The sequence below is a fragment of the Prionailurus bengalensis genome, chromosome E4 (genome assembly GCF_016509475.1).
Source record: "Prionailurus bengalensis isolate Pbe53 chromosome E4, Fcat_Pben_1.1_paternal_pri, whole genome shotgun sequence".
Classification (NCBI taxonomy): Eukaryota; Metazoa; Chordata; class Mammalia; order Carnivora; family Felidae; genus Prionailurus; species Prionailurus bengalensis.
The window spans coordinates 39536502-39555549 of NC_057360.1; the positions used below are offsets into that span (position 1 = coordinate 39536502).

The window sequence follows — 19048 nt, forward strand, 5'->3', positions numbered from 1 at the left end:
AGAGAAAGACGTAAAACAAAAACAGGGAGAAGTGGTGTTGGTGCAAAGCATCTCCACCCAACACAAAGGACACAGATGGCTCAACTTTGCAGTATTCCCTGCCTTGCACCTCTGTGTACCCCTCCCAACAGAAGCTCCCCCCACCCCCAGCCATGTCTTCTCCACACCTCAGTTCTGTCAGGATGTCTCGTCAAGTCCCAGATTAAGTCCATGCACCACCCTACCTCCATTTTATCTGAGTGCCTGAAGATGGGGTATCATTGTCTCACCCTCCTGCCCTCTCAGAGGTAGAACCTCAGATACACCTCTTCCTTCTCCTAGCCCCATCAGCTCTTGGGGACAGGGCCAGCACGTTTTGTCCAAAAGCCCTTGACCCCCCACGGAAGGCCAAGGCACCATCCCAGCCCTTCCATTCGTTCCTGCACTCAATCGATCTTTGTCTGCAAGCCGGTTCCCGGGGCCGGGTGTGCTGCCTTCTCAGCTGGACCAAGGGCACAGAAGTAGCCTACTAGGGTGGATGAAGGGAAATTTCCCCCCTCCAGTATCCCAGTATGAGACAGCAGCCCCAAGGGGAGGCGAAGAGGAAACACACAGACGCTCCGGCCTGGGCCAGGGCTGGGTGTGAAATACCGGATTTCCTTGTTTATTCGATTTTCTGATCATTAAGGGCTCCCAAGAGGGGCCCGAAATTACCACCCAAACAAAGCCACCTTCCAGCCTCCCGCGGGCCGCCGATCCCCTGCGGCAGCCTGTCCAGCTCCCCGCGCCCTCCAGCCCGGCTCAGGCCGACCCCTCCTCCGGCAGTGCGGGCTCCGAATCCAGTGGCGCCCACGCGAGACAAAGCCCGAGCCCCTCCGCGCACGCCCCCTCCCCCCCACCCCGCCGCCGGTCCCTACCTGACGGCCACCTTGACGCAGCAGTCCCCCTGGCCGGCCATGGTCCTCTGGCTCTAGGGTCTGGGCGTGGATCAGGGGCGGGGGTCTGGGGGCCAATGCCCCAGGCAGCGGCTGCGGCTGCGGCTGCGGCTGCGGGAGGCGGGGGCGCGGGCACTGCTGGCGGAGTCTGCCGCGGCGGCTGGAGGTGACATGCTCGCAGGCGGCAAGCAGAGGGGCTCACCCGCGGCCAGGGGTGGCCCCACGGGGCTGGGCCCGCGCGCCTCCTCGCGCCATCGGGCGACGGCGCGCAGCTAGCTGACAGCCCGCGGCGCGACCCGCCGCTCCCCACGGCGCGGCACACGCGCGCACACACCTCCCACCCTCGCAGCCACCTCCCGCCGCAGCGCGAACAAAGGGGGCGGGGGCCGGCCCGGCCCAGGACCCGCCCCCGAGCCCCGCCGAGCCCGCACTGGGCCCCGCCCCGCCCCTCATTCACCAATCCAAGGCCCGGGCAACGGCAGGGGCGGGACTTGAGCCTTTAAAGGGACCTCTTGGCTCGCGTCCACCCGCGCGCTGGGGGGCGGGCGGGATTGGAGGGCTGGGGAGGAGGAGGGCCCAGAAGCTGACCACGCCGGAGCCTCTGCCCCCCCCAGCCGCCTGAGTGGCAGAATCTCAGCCTAGATGGGACCCCGGTTTCATAAATGAGGAAACTGGAACGCAAAGAGGGGAACTACCCAAGGTCACTCAGATTTGGTGGCTAAGCAAGGGGTAAGAACCCAGGTCTCCGGAGCAGAGTGCTTCACTTCAAAGCATCCCACAGCGATTAGCGGTTTATATTTTGAAAGCACCAGGAAAGCTTCCCTTCTGATTTATGACAGTGAATGTGTCAACCTTTACTGAACGAGATTCTTGCTGGTGACTAACAAAATTCCCTTCACCTCCATCCTGCAGCATTTTAAAGTTCATCTTTTGGTTGATTCCTGGCTAGGCTCCTCGCCCAGATGGGCCCCTCCCTCTGCTAGACCGAAGTGGTTCCACTGACCTTTATGACCCACAGATGACCCGCTGAGCTCGCCTCACACTCTTTTGTGGCCGTGGGGGCAGAGGGTTGGCGTGGGAGGCCTGGGCTGCACTGGGAGAGAAGGCAACAAAGGGGGCACTCAACTCCAGGCACCTGGGTAGAGGCTGGAGGGGAGAGGTGGGTGCAGAAGGAGACAGAGCAGTGCAGCTGCCTTTACATGGATATAAAGGACAAGGGGAGCCCCGGAGCCTTTAAACATAGGGCAGAGATGGACAAGAGCAATGCCCTGAGAAGTCACAATTCTCTTTCCACTCTATCTACCCTCCCATTGAGCCCAGACACCCTCTCCCTGCCCCCCAACTCCCAACGGGGGGGGGGGGGGCATTCCCAGGGCCCTCCCCAGCTGCCCTCCCTTCCCACACTTCAACCAGCTCCCTGCCCTGGAAAGAGCCCAAGAGGAGGACCCAGCTGCAGCTCCAGATGTGGATGATACTCTCTGGGGGAAGGGGGGAAGGGGAGTCAGACGCCAAGCCTCTTGCATCACCCTCCAATGATGATGAAACTATGCCAGAGATTTTGGCAAGGGTGTGGGTTAGGGTCTGAGGATGTATCTGTTGGTACCATCCTCTCTCCCTTCCCTCCCCCACTCACCCCCACAGATAACTGCTCCGTCCAGTAGTCCAGATCACTCTGGTTTTAATGAGTCAAACCCAAACAATGATAATTTCAAGGGCAAATTTCAAGGGCAAATCAACACCCCTCCCCCCAACCTGATTCAAAACAGGGCACCACCAGCAGTGGCCCAACGGTGGAGGAGGAGAGAGAGGGGATGCTGGTGGGATCCTGCACCTTTTATTAGCATTTGAACCTAGAGGAAGCTCTCTCTGGGCCAGTAGGTCACCCCTTCCCGAGCAGTAGGCCTGCAGAGTGTTGAGTCAGATCCTGGACATTCTCTCCCCATCTTCCAACCAAAATAAGAGATGGGGAGGTGGCTAACAATTATGGACCATCCATGAGAACCAGGTATTTTTATGCATATTCTCATTTGAATCTCATAACCTTGTGAGCTGGGCTTTATTATTCTCTTTCAGTTTTGCAGTTGGGGGAGAATGAGTCTCACCCAGCATATAAGCAATGGAGCCAGGATTTGAACTTATGCATCTTGTTCCAAACTCCCCAGATCACCTCCAAGCAAGTGCCCAGAGGGAAGGGAGCCTGCCTGACCCAGGCTTTTGCTGGAGATTTAGCCCTCCTGGATGATAATGCTGCATTTTGCAAAGCTGCTCTCCCGCCCACTAGACCCTGGACTTCTCTGGGGCTCATCTCTGGTTTCCTGCCTCCAGGAGGTCCCCTCTGACTTCCGAGATTAGGTGACCCTTCTGACTCACAGCTTTACTGCTGGGAAATGGCGCCAGAGCCGCTGCAAGCACCCTCCCCTTCCCTCTAGGCCAAAGGATGTCAAGCCAGGAGGAGCAGGGAGGCACATGCGCTGGAAACTCTGGCTTCCTAGAGGTCAGGGCCCCACATCAGCTGTGCCAGCCACCTCAGCAGCTCCCTCCTGGATCACCAGGGCCGTTAGATGTCCAGACTCTTGACTCCTGGGCACTGCTGCCCAGAGGTGAGCAGGGAAACCGGGCACAGAGGTCAGAGGGAGATCCAAGGGGCAGGAAGAGACGTGGGGAGATTTAGGTTAGATGGGTCAGAGGAGGCCGAGGACAATCCCTGCCCTCTTCAGTCTCTGTGTGCCTTCAGCACAGACTCTGCTTCCTCTCTCTGGCTTGTTCCCACCCCCACCCTTTCCCACCCCTTCTCCCTCCTCCCAGCTGCTCTTTCCTTCCCTAACCCTGAAGTTTCTCAAGAAGCTGCCTATATGCCTAGCCCTCCCAACCCCCACCCCTTTCCTCTCAGCCTGACAGAAATGGGCAAACACATATACACTACCTCCTGTTTGGTCCTTAATTCCGCTAATTGGACTGGAGTTTGAGCCCCAGCTCTTGTCCTAAGCTGAGGCCTTTCCCCATCAGGCGTCTAGGGGCCTCCATCATTTCTCTTGACAGGAGCCGTGGGCGTCTGGGCAGATGGGAACATGGGGGAGCTGTGGAGGACCCTCTCTGAGGCAGGAAGCTCCCACTCCTGTAGTTAAAATACTCCAGCAGCAACTTGAGGAAGCCATCTGGCCCAGATCTCTCAGGCACGGCCTAGCTTTCAATAACAACCCTACGGTAACAAATCAATATACCTAAGAGATACCCTTCAGCTCCAGAAATGTCTCTAGAGGTGGTCTGAACCTGAGACCTGTTCCCTCTTATCTTCTTTAGGGTTAGCACTAGGCATTGGCATTTGAAGAAATGATCTGAGCATTGTCCTAAAAGTTCCGGGGATGGAAAGTATAGAGTTCTGGACCTCCAGGCCTAACTGTCAGCCCCACCCCAGCAGCTGGGCTTGGTTCCATGGGACAATGGGCATTAGCCCGTCCTGCCAGCCACGCCCTCCCGTGTCCACCTGGATATGGAGCCCAGCTCTGCCTGCCAACAGGAGCTCAGAATCCCTGAAAGGCTCTACTTGGGTGCAGATTCAGAGGTCTTAGATCAGGCGCGGGCTCAGCCTGACTTCCTGTGTTACAGAAGGAGACAGACTTAGCCTTAGAGGAAACCAGAATTTGTTATAAATAGAAGGGAGAGAGAACTGCCGTGGATTATAAACACCCCATCAGTCCTAAAAAAAAAAAAACAAAAAACCCAACTATTTTTGGTTTCAAATGTTAATGACAATTTAATGAATACTCCATATAACCTCAGACATGGCTCTTCATCCACTTTCTGCTCTGCCATGTTTCCTATCAGGGCCAAAAGCAGGAAGAGCAGGTGTGGGAAATTCTCAATGTCACAGAACCTTTGTGGAGTTGAAAAGAACGCTCAGATCATCGGGTTTTACAGTTTCATTTTCAGGTGAAGACACGGAAGCCCAGACAGGTAAAGAGACTCGTCGACAGTTGAACAATAAACTAGTGAGCAGGGACCAACAGTGTGGTCCTCATGGGTCCAGAGCAGGGCGGTTTCCACAGCAGCATGGAAGGACCCAGAAGCTACACATCCAAGACTGGGCCCTGTGTGAGTTTCTGGCTTGGATGAAAGTGAAGACTATACCAGATAACAAGAGACAGGTGGAAGCTGAAGTGTGGTGTTCCAAGTCAGAGATCTGGGTTGAGATTCCCACCCTGCCACGCGCTAGCTACGTAACCCTGGGCAAGTTATGTAACTACCTCAGGCGTCCATTCCCTCACCTCCGAAAGAGGATAATCACATTCCCCTCATCACAGGACCAGGATGAGGTTAAAGGCAGTAACCTGGGCCAAGCACCCAGTATAATGCTCAGCACAAAATAGTAATTTCCTTCACATTTCCCGTGGATTCTCTGTCCCTTCTGCGATGGGCCTCTGCCCTCTAACTGGACAGAAGGGCACATCTGTCATAAAGAAATCTGCAGGATAGGGAGTGTCTGTGGTGAGTGTGAATGAGGCGTGGACAAGGTGAGGAGGTTTGCGGGGCCCAAGTGCTCCCTGTTGATGCGGGAGGTGGGAGGAAACCAATTCGCAGAGTTATTCGGAGGCCTCTGCTGGCCACTCAGTGGTGGGGACCAGGGTGGGGGGGGGTGGGCAGGGTGAGTGTTCACAGAGGCAGGAAGGGGCCTGGGGTATGCTGGATCCCTTCTGTGCACAAACACTCCTGGTCTCAGCCTCACTGGGGGTTATCTGGAGGGCATCTCAACTTTATTTCACTCACCCCATGTGCTACACTGTGCCAAGGACGCCACATAGGATTTCTCATTTCATCCTCACGACAATCGCTGAGGTAAACACGGTTATTGTCCCCATTTTGCAGAAGAGGAAATGGGCTCAGAGGTCACTCGGCTAGTGTAGCAGTCATTAGTGCTGTGCACCAAATATTTCCGGCTCTCCGCTGTCCGTCACAAGGCAGGACTGCGTGTCCTCTGATGTTAGCTGTGGCCACGTGACTGACTTTGACCAGTGACGTTTGGGCGGGACAGACACATTTCACTTCTAAGTGGAAGCTGTCTGAGCTACTGGCGCCCTCAAATTACATCACGTTGTTGATCGAGTTTACGTGAGAAATAAACTTTTATTGTGTCAGGCCACCGAAATTATGGGCGGATTTGTTACCTTGGCCTAGCCTAGCCTACCCTGGTTGAGGTAGTGAAGGGGCAGAGCCAGGTTTCAGAGCCCTGGTCTCTAAAGATCCCAAAGGGCCCAAGTGCCTTCGAGGACTCTACCCGCCTGTCTAAGACAGAGAGGCCCCCTTTGGCTTCTGATCTGGACAACTTTTGGAGCAGGAGAAGAGGGCAGGGAGCCTGTCTTGCCTTCCCTTCTTTATACTCCCTATGATTTGACTAAGATTTTGCCATGTTTCCAGACTGCTGGGTCCTCAATGAGCATGGTTTCCTGTCACCCCCTTGGGGGCTCCGAGTCTTCTGGTCAGCTGTGCTAGCTCTCAGGGGTCTTCAGGGGCCACGCTGAGAAGTAATTAGAACAGTTCCAAGGGACTTCCAGTGCCTCTGCCCGTCGCTTGCCTAGGAAACAGCTCTCAAGTTGGGCATCAGGACACAACTGTGTTAACCCCAACCCAGAGCTCCTAGAGGAAGCCAATTGAGGATCCCACAGATCTTCTCAGAGGCACATAGAAAGTAATACGAGCTACCCTTTTTTTGACATTGTGTCTGGCGTTGTTTAAATGCTTCAGATCCCTACGGTCATGTAATGCTCACAACAACCCTAAGAGGTAGGAACAATTATCATTCCCATATGAACAAAGGACACCAAGAGTTGCCCAAGGTCATGCGGCAAGTGATGGGGGTGGGGAGGGTCAAACCCACCCAAGCAAGCCGATTTCCTGTTTCATCCTGTGTCACATCATAGCGAAGAATTGGGATGGATCTAGACCTTGGCAGCTGCTGAGCTGAGAAAGAGCAGAGCACCTTGAGAAGTCACCTGCTTCATAGGTCCACACAATGACCTGTACGCAAATGTTCACGGCAGCATTATTCATCGTAGCCCCAAAATGGAAATAACCCAAATTTCCATCGACAGATGAATGCATAAGCTGGTATATATCAAATAATAGAATATAATCAGCAATAAGAAGGATGAACTATCAATGATAACAGCATGGATGAACTCCAAAATAATTATGTTGAGTATAAGAAGCCAGACCTGGGCACCGGGGGTGGTGGGGGGCCCGAGAGAAGGGAGGAAGGGGCAGTGAACAGAACTTGGAGGGGCAGAGGGGGCAGGGGGATCACTATTAGGCACCAAGAAATTTGGGGGGTGGTGGATACATCTATTATCTCGATGATGGTGTTGGCTCCACGGCTGTATACACATCTTTCAGAAATAATCAAATTGTGCACTTTGAATATTTGCAGTTTCTTATAACTCTATGAACTCTTTTAAAAAGGTAACTTGCTCCAACTTCTTTGGTCAAACAGGGATGCAGAAAAGCTGGTGACTTTTCCTGCATCACTGGGACAGCAAACTGGAGTCTTGGCCACCTAAAAGGCAGCTGAGCCCTCTGCCCCGCCCCCTGTGGACTGTGCACTCATTGGGGGTCCCCTCTCCCCCAGAAGGGACAGTGCAGGGGAATTAGCACAGAGACGGGAGGTAGACACAAAAGGAGAAGGAGCAAGCAGGGAGTCAAGCTGGAAAAGCCAAAGAGAGGGGGAAAGAAAAGAGATGACGAGGAAGGAAGAAGGGAGGGGGCAGACCCCTCCCCTCAAACCTGGTGGTGAGGAGGGGGCCTTCGAGGCAGTCCTAGCCAGGACCCCAGGGAAGTCAGGTCCTCTCTCTTACTAGGGCCACCCTAGTAAGCCCCTTCCTTCTGATTAACAAATAAGCCCCACCCTGCCTAGGAGCTATTGATTTGCAGTCCCCAAGGATGCATCCTTTCCTTGGATTTTAATAGACATTAGCTTCAGCGAGACCCTGCAGAGCAAACTGTCAGCAAACGAACATGTAACACTTTAAAAATGGGGGAGGGGGGGCAGTGTTGGAGACTTGGAGAGGTGTTGGAGAGGTGGTGGTGAGAGATCACACGAGATTAACCACTGAAGTACGCTTCCTTTACAACAATGTACCAGACTGGGAATGTTATGGGACCGTAATGAATGCCAGCACCCCTGGCTGTGCGTATGTGCTGAATCTCTTGGGATGATTTTAGGAGAATTTCAAAGCCCCTTTGGCCACGACAGCCTGCATTGGCCTGAGGTGACATAATCTCTTGAAAAATGAATCTGTGTCCTCTCCCCCACCCCCGTACTTCCTGACACTTGTCCAGTTGACAGAAAAGACACTCTGCCTTGAGGAGAATTAGACGAGACTGGGGAGGATGCAAAGAGCGATGAAAAGAACTTTGTCTTCCTCTTTCACTCCCAAGCTAGGTTGGAGGAGCCAAAGAAGAGTTTGCAGTCATAACCCGAATTAGAAAGAACCCAGAGGGAGAGGCCATAATCTGTCTCCCATCCCTCCCTCCCCCACCACAGACTGCCCCAGCGCCCCTGGGGCTAGCCAAGGAGAGCCAGGAGATGGGAGGCCCCGGGCCTCGGGGGAGGTCAAACTCCAAGACCAAAGACCAGACGTGGGGTGATCTGGAGAGATAGTCAACCTCTGATAGTGGCTGGCACTCGGGCCGCTGGGAGCCACCTGTAGACCACTCCTTGTGGTCCCCATAGTGACCCCCCACCCCCCCTCTCAGAGGGGACAGCTCACCTATGGCAAATGCAGAAAAGGCCCCCCTCAAGTCTGCACGATGCCTGAGAACAGCCCTGCACAGGACACCCGCCCTCAGTGAGCCCTCATCCCGATTTGTATACACTAACCCAAAGCAAAAGGTGGGGTCTCTGCCCCCCCAGAGAGGCAGTGGTGGTATTGGGGTGGCCCTGGATGGTGGGGAAACCCACCCTCGTCACAGTAGGTTAAATATTATCAAACTGCCGTTTCATAGACAAAAAGGATAAAATATCTGCGATTTCAAATGATTCAATCGAATACATGTCGTTTAGCAGTGAACTTGGTGTGGTCTCGTGCATTCACCCTCCCTCCCTCCCTCCCCACCTCCTTCCTTTCTCCCTTCCTTCCTCTTCTGCTAGCTTGGGATACAAACTTAATAAAGAAACTCGCTGACCTTGAGGAACTCACGGTAGAAAAAAACTTTAAACTCCTGGTCACACAGGTGACTAGTCACAGGTCACCCTAGGTGACCCTAGGTGACCCTAATCACAGGGTAATAAATGCCATAATAAAAGTTACCACACACTACGGAAGAGGCAACTGAGTGTAGCCAGGCCATCAGGGATGACCAAGGCCGAGTGCAGAGGCATTTACTGGGCATGGAAAGGCACGGCGAGTGGGGGCACGAGCGTGGCCTGTGGGGCTGAGTTTAGTGCAGTGGGTGGTGCTTGGCAGGTTGTGGGAAGGGGATGCGGGGAGGAGGGGGGAGGCGGAGGGTCAGGGGGCGTTGCTGGGGGATGCTCACAGAGATAGGAGAAGTCAGCAGCTCAAGAATGGTGTCCCGGCTCCTGTCCTACACTGGGCTTCACTACTTCTTGGCCAAGTGACTCTGGGGTAACTTAATCTCTCTGAGGCTGTGTTTTCATCACAGAACGGGATTCACAAGGACCTTATTTTACAGGTGGCAGGGCAAACACTAAACGAGATGTTGCAGGCAAGGCACTTAAGGACCTGGGCTTGACAAATACCGGCTACTGTGGTTCTACAGAGGGGGAAGACAACGGCAGAGAGCTTTTGAACATACACAACTGGAAGTTTCTCCACGTCCAGGACTTGTTGTCCCCTGCGCATTTCACTGGACGCTCTAAGGTGTGGCCCAGGGAGCCCGAGGTCTCCTCCTGGCTCCTCCCACTCACTCAGGAAGTTGGGTGTATATGGCTCTTTCCTCCTCTGGGTCTTGGTTTTCTTTCTCTGGGTGGGGAGAGTCACCTGGCACTATAAGCTGTCAGCCTCATGACAGGAGTTGACACGTCATTGGGATCAGATGCCAGAAAAATGGGGATCAAGATCAGCTCTGGGTTGGCAGTGCCTTCTCTAGTGGCTTCTGCAGAGGCAGGAGCTGGCTTCTCCATCCCTGGACTGTCCTGGGAGCTGGCAGGGCTGTGGGGGATGGGGTCTGATGCAGAGCTACCTGGGTTGGCAGTCAAGTTGCCCGCTTGCTTTCTTATCTTTTTTTTTTTTTTTAATATTTATTTATTTTTGGGAGAGCACAAGCAGGGGAGAGGCAGAGGATTCAAAGAGGGCTCTGTGCTGACAGGCTGACAGCAGTGAGCCCGATATGGGGCTCCAACTCACGAACCGTGAGATCGTGACTTGGGCTGAAATCAGAAGCTCAAGAGACTGAGTCACCCAGGTGCCCCGCCCAGCTTTCAATAAGTGGCCTCAGGACCCCTCTGAGCTCAGTGTCCTCTCATCTAAAAGCCCAGCTCCCTCACCAGCCAGCATCAGACAGGATCAAAACAACAGCATCTTACTAAAGGCCTGCGCTTTACAGGGTCCTCTTCATACCTGTCGATAACCTGGAAGTGGGAATGAGTCCCCCATTTTACAGAAGGAGGAGCAGAAGCTTAAGAGGGCTGTAGGAACTGCCTGAGATCACAGCATGGAGGTAAATGAATGGGAGGCAGGTCCAAAGGGGTCTGGCTTCCAAGACTGTGCTCTGAAACGCGTTGCAGAGAGTAACCACATGCTTCCTTTAAGAATCACTCGGCCACATCTAGAGCAGGGCCTACACGTACACCCGGACCAGAGCCAGGGAGCTCCTCCCCACTCTGCAGATAGACTGGAACTGAGCCCACCCTCCACGGTGTCCAGGGGTCCTCCATCTGAGCCTCACACCTTCCAGAGCGCAGGGCGCCTCCTCTCCCCACAGCCAGCATGAGGCTCTGTGACCAGCCCCTCCCACCAGCTGCAGCCCCGCCCCTTCTGGCAGACCCCGCACCCAGCAGCTGGGCCCCAAGTCTGCAGGGAACCGCCGGCAGAAGATAGGGGTCCAGCAGACCCTGCTTCTGGCCAGTGCCCCCCAGGCGACAGAAGGTGGCCCCACCGGCCCCTATGGGTACCTGGTCTCTGTCAGATGGTCCTGCTGAGAGGAGGGGCTTGTCTCCCCCCCAGACCTGTCTGGTCCCCTTCACTCCCGGCTCAGTCCTCATCCTTCCACACTTGTTCCTTTTAGGCTTTATTGGAGTGGCCCGGCAGCTACGTGTGGGCAGGGCTGAGGTGAAGTCCAGCGTGTGGCCCCTGGAGGCAGAGCACCTCCTCCCTGTCTCCCCGGGGCCTAGACAGACAGCCAAGGTGGCTGAGGTTGCAGAACTGAGTCAGGTGACACTGGGCAGTGAGCTAGCGAAGGGCCGGGCCCACACACACTTCCCACCATTTTCCTGCATTTATTTAACAGTTATTGAGCCACTGGTCTGTGCTGAAAAGTGTTCAGCTCCAGGTAGAGTACTTGGAACAAAGTGGACCTACTCCTGATTTTGTGAAGCTTAGCCTCTGGCTAGGGTAACAATAAACAAGCGGTTTTGATCCCCACTGCACTCAGGGAAAAGGCCCGCCATGTTTCTGGGCCAGCCTCCAGAGGGTCTGGAGGGTGTCCGGGGAAAGCTTTCTGCAGGAAGCAAGAGCAAAGCTGAGATTTCAAAGATGACTAGGGAGGGATCCATGGAGTTTAGGGTTCATGGAGTTTTCCAGAGACAACAGCACTCTGGAAGTCAGAAGTGAGGGCAGCTCCCCCTGGTGGGGCTGGCAGGAGCCATGCGTGAGGTCCAGATCCAGGGAAGGCTTCTAAGCAGAGGGCAAGGGTTTGTTCTGAGGGTTTGGGGGTGCCTTTAAGGGTTTTAAGCAAAAGAATGAGACAACAGGCTTCTCCTTTTAGAAAGATCAGAGACAGGCAGGGAGGAAGAGAAGAGAGGAGCTGCTGAGAGGGCAGTCCAGAAGCTGTTGCAAAGGAAGAGGCATGAAATGTTGATTGAACAGGTCAGGAAAGTCACTGTGGGCATGAAGACAGGTTGGAGAAGTACTTAGGAGGGTGAATCTGTGGGGCAAGCTGGGAGCCCAGGACAACACCCAGACTCCTGGTTTCAACAAGGGGTAGGTAGCACCCAAGAGTATACCAGAGTAGCAGCAGCCTATGGGGAAAGGACAGTGGGGTCGAATTTGGACACAATGCACTTTTGGCACAGGTAGGACATACGTGAGGAGTTGTTGGGGAGAAGGATACAGAGATGTAGAGGTTTAGTCTAGCCACATGGAATTGGGAATTTTCAACACAGAGGCAGCTGATGTGTGAGCGGCTGAGAGCAACCAGGAAGACCTCCCGGGTTGGAAGAGGGATCAAGGACACAGAACCTGAGAGGTAGATGGGCCAGGGGAGAACTCACAGGGAAACTCTGGGTTGAGCACTTGAAAGGTAGGAGGAAATTCAGGAGAGGCAGTGGTGGAGACATGTCAGGAAGGAGGGAGAAGTCTATTGTACCTCATGCTGTCTAGAAATCAAGGAAGATAAAGATAAAAGAGGTCTCCTGAAAAAAAAAAAGGCGGAGGGAGGGAATCTCCTGGATTTGCAACAAGGTTGTGGAGACATTGGTGAATGGGGGCACAAGGCAGGCTGCATGGGGATGAGAAATGGGAACTAGAAATGGAAATGTGGATGAGGTGACAACCCAGGTTAGAAGTTTGCTCTTCAGTAATGGACTAGATAGATGGATAGATGATAGATAGATAGATAGATAGATGATGATAGATATAGATAGATGAGAGAGAGAGAGATAATAGATAGACCTCAGGTAGGTAGGTAGGGCAGCTGTGAGGCCATGTTGTTAAGATGGAAACACCTTGAATGTGGTCCCTGCGGATGGAGGGAGCAGGGGGAGAGGGGAGGACGGGAGACGGGCCGGGGTAAAATCCGAAAAGCTGGCTGGAGGAGATGCCAGTCTTCCACTGGGTCAGGAGGAAAGGAGAGCAAGAGACAAAAGCATTGGCAAGCTCATCAGTTTGGTAACAGGAGCTGAGGGAGGGGCCCTTCTGGCGGCCTCTGCTTCTCTGTGGAGGAAGACAGCGGTCGAGGGAAGGCGTGGGGGAAGCCAGTGGTGTCGAGGTTTGAGGAGCGGAGAGCTGAAACGGTCCGGGACCACACATCTGCGGCCAGGGCGAGTCTCCCTGCCCTTGCCCTTGCCCTTGCAGCCTGGGACCCGCCCGAGGAGCCCGAGGAGCCCACCCGGGGGTTTGCCAGGAGGCTGCGGGGTGGCCCAGTGTCACCACAGCCACCCAGCCACCAGCGCTGGGCAAGCTCGGTGAAGGGATGGCAAGGAGAGGAAAGAGTATCCAGCGAAAGGCACCGCTGGGACCTGGTGGGCCTAACTCTGCCTCTCACTGGCTGTGTGACCACAGGCACGCCACATCACCTCTCTGTGCCTCCACTGCCACATCCTTAAATCCCTTTCAACCCTTAAAAACCCTGCCTTGCGAGGGTGCAACGAGAATGAAATGGACGCTGTGTGGAAATGCTTTGTACCTAGAACGTAGAACACCCCACGGCGCGGGACAGCGTCTGGCACACAGGAGGTACTTGGTAAGTAGGAGCCACTGTGACTCATCACTGCTTGGTGTGGGTAAGAGGAGCTGTGGAAACTGCAGATCTTTGATATCCAGGGGCACAAATACAGGAGGGACCTGAGGCCTATGCCAGTGGTGGATTCTGGCCAAAGGGACACGGTCCTAGCTTCAAAGAAGGTGGGTTGTGGTGTGGCCTGGGATGTGGGGCCGTTGCTTCTAAGGCCACCAGGCCCTCCTGCGGCGACGCGGCCCGGGTCAGTGGAACCGGCCATGCACTTCTAGGAGAATCCACGTTCTCCACAATGAGCCCCTCTCTGCTGCACACAGGATAGCTGCCCAGAGAGCCCCTCTGTTCTCCTGGGCCCAGGCTCCCGAGCCTGTGTGCGGGGTTCCTGGGAAATGGGATGGGGAAGAGGGATGAGTGAGTGTAGAAGTTTCCAAAACAGGAGACAGGCAGGGGCCAGGGGCCAATGGCATAGGCCTGGAGACTTTAATGTCCTGCTGGTGGGAGTGGCCTTATGCCAGACAGACACTGGCACTGACTGGGCCTATTTGAATGACATTAGAAGCTCCATCCAACCATGCCTCTTGCCGGTGAGGAGAAGGGCCTGTCAATCTACTTCTTCCGGTCGTGTTTTCCGGTGGTTCCTGACCACCCCCCTCGGCCCATCCATTCAGCTGCTGAGAGAGAGAGGGGCTGCCGTGGTGGGCTAACCCTTCTCGGCCCCAGCCACCCCTCCCTCACCGTTGGTCATGCTAGCTCTAAGCCCATGCTGCTGCTGTGCGGAACCTCACAGCCTGCGGGGGATCAGGGTCTCCTGGGAGCCCTGATGCTGGTCAAGGCTCCCCAGCGAGGACCCGAGGCTCAAGCGTCCCCGGGCACTGGCCATGCCCTCTGGGGACTCTTGTCTTTTCAGTAGCTCTGTTGCTGCCACCTCCACATCCTCTGGTTCCATCTGGCAGGCATCTGCCAGGGCCCGGCCTGTCACCGTGACAAAGTCAGCATCAGCCGCCAAGGTGTCCAGGCCTCCTCGAACCAGAGCCTGCAGGGAAGAGAGAAGGCGGGGTGTGATCTCCTGGGGAGCTGCCTCAGGGGTCTGCCTCTGTTGGCTCTACCCTCTCTCTACCCCAGGACATCACAGGGCCACCCCCGAATGCAGCCCACTGCTCTGTCCCAGCCCCCATCTCACCTCCTGTATCAGCCTGGCTGTCGCTGGAGTCTGGCACCTGGAACTACTCTCCTTGGTCCTACTGTGGTGGGATGCTTCCTCAGGCCCCGGGGCGGGGTCCCTCCTCTCCCCAGGCAGGGGAGGCTCTGAGCCGGCACGCTGTTCCAAATGCACAAAAGCAAAGACCCCAACAGGGATGCTGGAGCCCGCTGGGATCCAGTGAAACCCTAGCCCTAGGGAGCCTCAGCCAAGACTCACAGAAAAGGGAGGACCCAGGAGTCCGGTCCTTTCTGTTATTAATGGACAAATTACCACCACACCCTTCCTATGCATAGAGTTTCTTCCCAGGCCTGTGCCCTATTACCTGGCAGGGGGTAGGAGACGCCTGGGCCCCGGGCATTTCTCTCTGGGCCAGCTGTCCTTTTAGCTTTTCCACACAGGATTTGCTGTGGGCTCCTGTGGGCAAGACAGGGCAAAGGCAAGAGGGGCCTGAGTCAACAGAGCTCTGCCTGGCCAGGCATCCAAACTCTGAGAGCTCTCTGAGACCCTTGGGGCTGTGGAAGGGGTCCTAGAGGGTGGACGTAGGCTGAGGCCCAACCAACTCCAGGCCAGGCAGGAACCTGTGTTGTCCCGTTGCCCTTGTACTTGTCCTGGTCTTTGTGCTTGTGGGTTTGGGAGGGGGAATCAGGGCCAGAGTTTGACCAGCTCTGGTCAAGCTGTTTCTCAGTGTGTCCACGTGTGTTTGTATGCAGAAGTGTGTGTGTGTGTGTGTGTGTGTGTGTGTGTTTACACGCCACGGAGCAAGGCAAGTGCCCTCATCTCCCTTGAACTCCAGCATCCTCAGGGCTCTTGCTGTCACACACAGCAGTCTAGGACCTGCTGGGAGATTGCCAGACCATCTGCTGAAGGGCCCCAGAGCCAAGGGGTCAGTCATTCAGGAGCTGCCCTTCGGGCAAGTGGGTGTGAGTTTCCAGGCATGCCCCCTTCCCACCTCACTCGGTGACCTACATAACACCCTTGACCTCTGCCTGGATCAGGAGCTGGCCCTGACTGCTCTTCTGTCCCAGGCCCAGCTGATCCCACCGCAGCAGGCTCCCAAGCCAGCCCTCCCAGCCAGATTCCCCAAGTGTAAGGAACGAGCGAGGCTCCCCAGACCGCTCTGGGAGAAGGCTCAGCTTCTAGGGTGCACAGAAAAGACTGACCCAGGACGCTTCGGGGCTCGCCAAAGGCTCCTCCTCTGGCAGCAGGCGTCTCTGTCTCTCCAGGGAACTCTCTTTCATAGCGGATGCTGAAATGGAAGCAAGGCTGGTGATAGGGAAGCAAGGCAGGCTTCTGGTTCTCCCGCCATCCTGCCCCTCTATGGCCCCAAACATCCTTTTCCCTCAGGATCTGGACCCATCATTGTGTGCAGCTTGGACTCCAGGGCTGGTGCTCCCACTGCTCTGTGCCCAGCCAGTCCTGGCTCTCTAAGAGAAATGGGCCAAATACATTCCCCACTCCTCTCCTTCGTTCAATGGTCCCTGCTGTCAGACATGCCCTTCCCTCTACCCTTTTTCACATTCTGTTCATCTTCTGAGGCTCAGCCCAGCCTCACAACCTCCAGGACACTGGTTCTCAACCTTGGTGGTACACTGGATCACCTGGGGAGCTTTAGAAACTAGTAGTGGCTGTGTCCCATCCCCAGAGTTTGCGGTGAGGCCCAGGAACTGCAATTTTGAAAGCTCCTTGGTGTTTCTGATGCTCAGTGGAGGCCGAGAAACGTTGTTTAGCTCAAATCTAGACCTTTCCAGCCCATGGTGATCAATATGCCTGCATTCTCAGGACACCTGCTCTTTGTGATTATTCGGTCACTGTCAGGTCCCGTGACACATCTCCCAAGAAGACTACAATCCTTTCAGGGCAGGGCCCAGGTCTGGTGCTTCTGTATTCCCAGAACACCTAACACCATGGTGACCCAAGGCGCAGGTGCCTCTCAAGGCTTGAGGGCTGAATTCAAAGGGTCTCTGAATGCAAGGGCATGTAGGCAGCTCTGGCCATGGGAAACACCTGCTCACGGGGCTTCTGCCCTGTCCTGCCCATTACTGAGGGTGTGCGACTCAGCCTTTCCAGGTCTAAGGTACCTCTAATCACCCGGCCTCCTATCTATAAGGAAAGGTCTGCTTGGACCTCAGCCTGCAGGTTATGATTTCTGAGAAGCTCTCCGACTTCATCCTGCTGTTTTTTCATGAGACTTATGTAATTACAGATTATATCTGGTGGACAGCTCAGGGTGAAAGAGAGGGGGCCCCAACAGCAGTGAGATCTCCCTGGAACCCAAATCCTGCAATTAAACTTTAACTTTCCACAGTTGTAGTAAGCTCTCTTTCTAATCTAATACGTTCAGTAGGTCTCAGCTCCTAGACCTGCCGTAGATGATGGAATAAAGGAACCACGCAACATTTGTGCCAACGCTGACATGAGGCTGCCCTCTGCTGGCCAAAGGAGTCTCTGCAGTCCGGGCCTGCCTCTTGCCTTAAGGGGGAGGATGGATCCCAAAGGACACCAAGGCAAGCGGAGGACAACCTATATGTTTCAGGGTGTCCCCTCTCCGGAAAAGCCTGGAACCCACTAACCATGTCTTCCCAGTCCTACCCCAGTACCCTTACACCCAAAGCTGGCAGTGACTGCCACTACCTGGAAAATAGCTGGCTGTTGCTATGGCTGCTGTTGTCACAGGCAACATTGGCATTGGCATTATTGGTGTTGGCATGAGCAAGAGGGTTGGTGCGTGGATCTTGAGGGAAATCCTCCAAGAAGACGGGTGATTCCAGCTCTTCCATCTCTATCTCAGCAAACTGGAGGGGTCGCTGGTTGGCCATGACAGGGGGCAGGGAGTTGGTCCTTTCCATGAAGTTGTCCACCTGGCCAAACAGGCCCCCAGTCCTCTAGGGTCAAGAAGGAGAGCATAAGGGCTGAGAGCAGTGACAGGGGAATGAGAGCTGAGAGTGCATGGGGACTGCCATACTGGGATGATTTGCTGGGAACAAGTGATGGTATTAGAAGACAAATCCTATAAGGCCAAAGGGAAATGGACTGGGCTGTAAGGCCAGAGAAGAAACCACCCACCTTCAGAGAGTTCTCAGTACAATGGGGTAGACAGGACACATCTAAGGAACGATATAGGAGACACAGATAGCCAGATAGGGAAATATGGTGTCATGGAAAGAGCACTGGATTGGGAGTCTGGAGAACTGGTTCTAGTCCCACCTCTAAAACTAACTAACTTGCTAAAGTGATACTGGATATCTCATATAATCTCCTTGGGTCACCACTTCCTCATGAATAACCCAGAAGGTTTTAACTAGGTGGTCATTAAGGACCTTTTAGTTCTGTAGCATCATAAAAAACACTAGACAGCGCTAAGAATCGAGGGCCAGTGTAACTGGAAGCAGGTGGGGCATTTGACAATGAAGGGATTCTAAGAGATGAATGTTGACTAGTGGCTGTGGGGACGTGAGGAAAGGAGTGAGGCCTGGTAGAGGAAGGGAAGAAAATATGTGTTATATTTGACAACTGACTAGGTTGAGTCACTGATTTTGAGTCCCAAGAGATGTGGGCTGTGGGTGCCTTCAGTTTCCAAATTCCCCTCCTATGTGGCTTCTCGCCCTCATTTCTATGGGATGTTGCTATTCCCTGTGCCTGGGACCCACAGGGTGGTCATGGCCTTCACATACCCGGAATATCCCTTCCTCCATTGCAGCCTCCACCATGGCTCTCTCCAGCTCCTCTTCAGCTGTCAGGTCTCCTGAGATGGTGCGCCGGATCTCTGGGGCTGCCTCTTCCTCAATGGTCCGCAGTCCGGCCTGGGGATAGAAGCTCCGTGACCCCTCCAGTCTAGTGGGGGAGACCAGACTGCTTCCCATGGCCTTGCTCATTTCTAGCTCCAGCTCCAGCTCCACTCTCTCCTGGACATTCAATGTCCCAGGGCTCCATGAGGCCATTAGGTCTTGCTCTGACTTCTGGGATGGTCCAACCTCATGGGGTTTCATACCCTCTCCAGCTTCCAGCTGGAAAAATCTTTTTACTCAATAGAGTCTTTTAGACAAATGATCTCCTTTTACTGAATATGCCATTAATACAGTTTTTTAAGTTGATTAAAGCCATGGGACAAATCAAGATTGGTGTCATATGATAGCTTGCAGTGAGAACATGGCATCATTTCTGTGACATTGCTGTACAAGATGTATATCCCTAAATCTATCATGAAGAAACATCACCTGAACTCAACCTGAAGGATATCCTGTAGTCTTCAAAAGCGTGAAGGTCTTGTCAAGGAAAGACCAAGGAACTGTTCTAGCTGAAAGAGTCTAAA

General features: G+C 54.5%; 2 protein-coding genes across 6 annotated transcripts in view; both read right to left on the reverse strand.

Annotated features, from left to right (window-relative positions):
• The window catches only part of KIF21B (kinesin family member 21B), a 50166-nt gene extending 48880 nt beyond the window's left edge, over nt 1-1286 (reverse strand). For 3 of the 4 annotated variants that reach the window (XM_043569116.1, XM_043569113.1, XM_043569112.1), the window contains exon 1: nt 897-1206. In XM_043569116.1, the coding sequence (XP_043425051.1) occupies nt 897-937 (41 nt within the window). In that variant the 5' untranslated portion in view covers nt 938-1206. Of the gene's footprint in view, nt 1-896 lie in introns of all 4 variants that reach the window. The other variant, XM_043569114.1, reaches the window with a different exon arrangement.
• Nucleotides 1287-13989: 12703 nt separating this feature from the next.
• The window catches only part of CACNA1S (calcium voltage-gated channel subunit alpha1 S), a 66397-nt gene continuing 61338 nt past the window's right edge, over nt 13990-19048 (reverse strand). For both annotated transcript variants that reach the window (XM_043569401.1, XM_043569402.1), the window contains 6 exons: nt 18411-18539; nt 17371-17621; nt 15900-15985; nt 15062-15153; nt 14719-14856; nt 13990-14571 (listed from right to left, as the gene is read on the reverse strand). In XM_043569401.1, the coding sequence (XP_043425336.1) occupies nt 14320-14571; nt 14719-14856; nt 15062-15153; nt 15900-15985; nt 17371-17621; nt 18411-18539 (948 nt within the window). In that variant the 3' untranslated portion in view covers nt 13990-14319. The remainder of the gene's footprint in view (nt 14572-14718; nt 14857-15061; nt 15154-15899; nt 15986-17370; nt 17622-18410; nt 18540-19048) is intronic.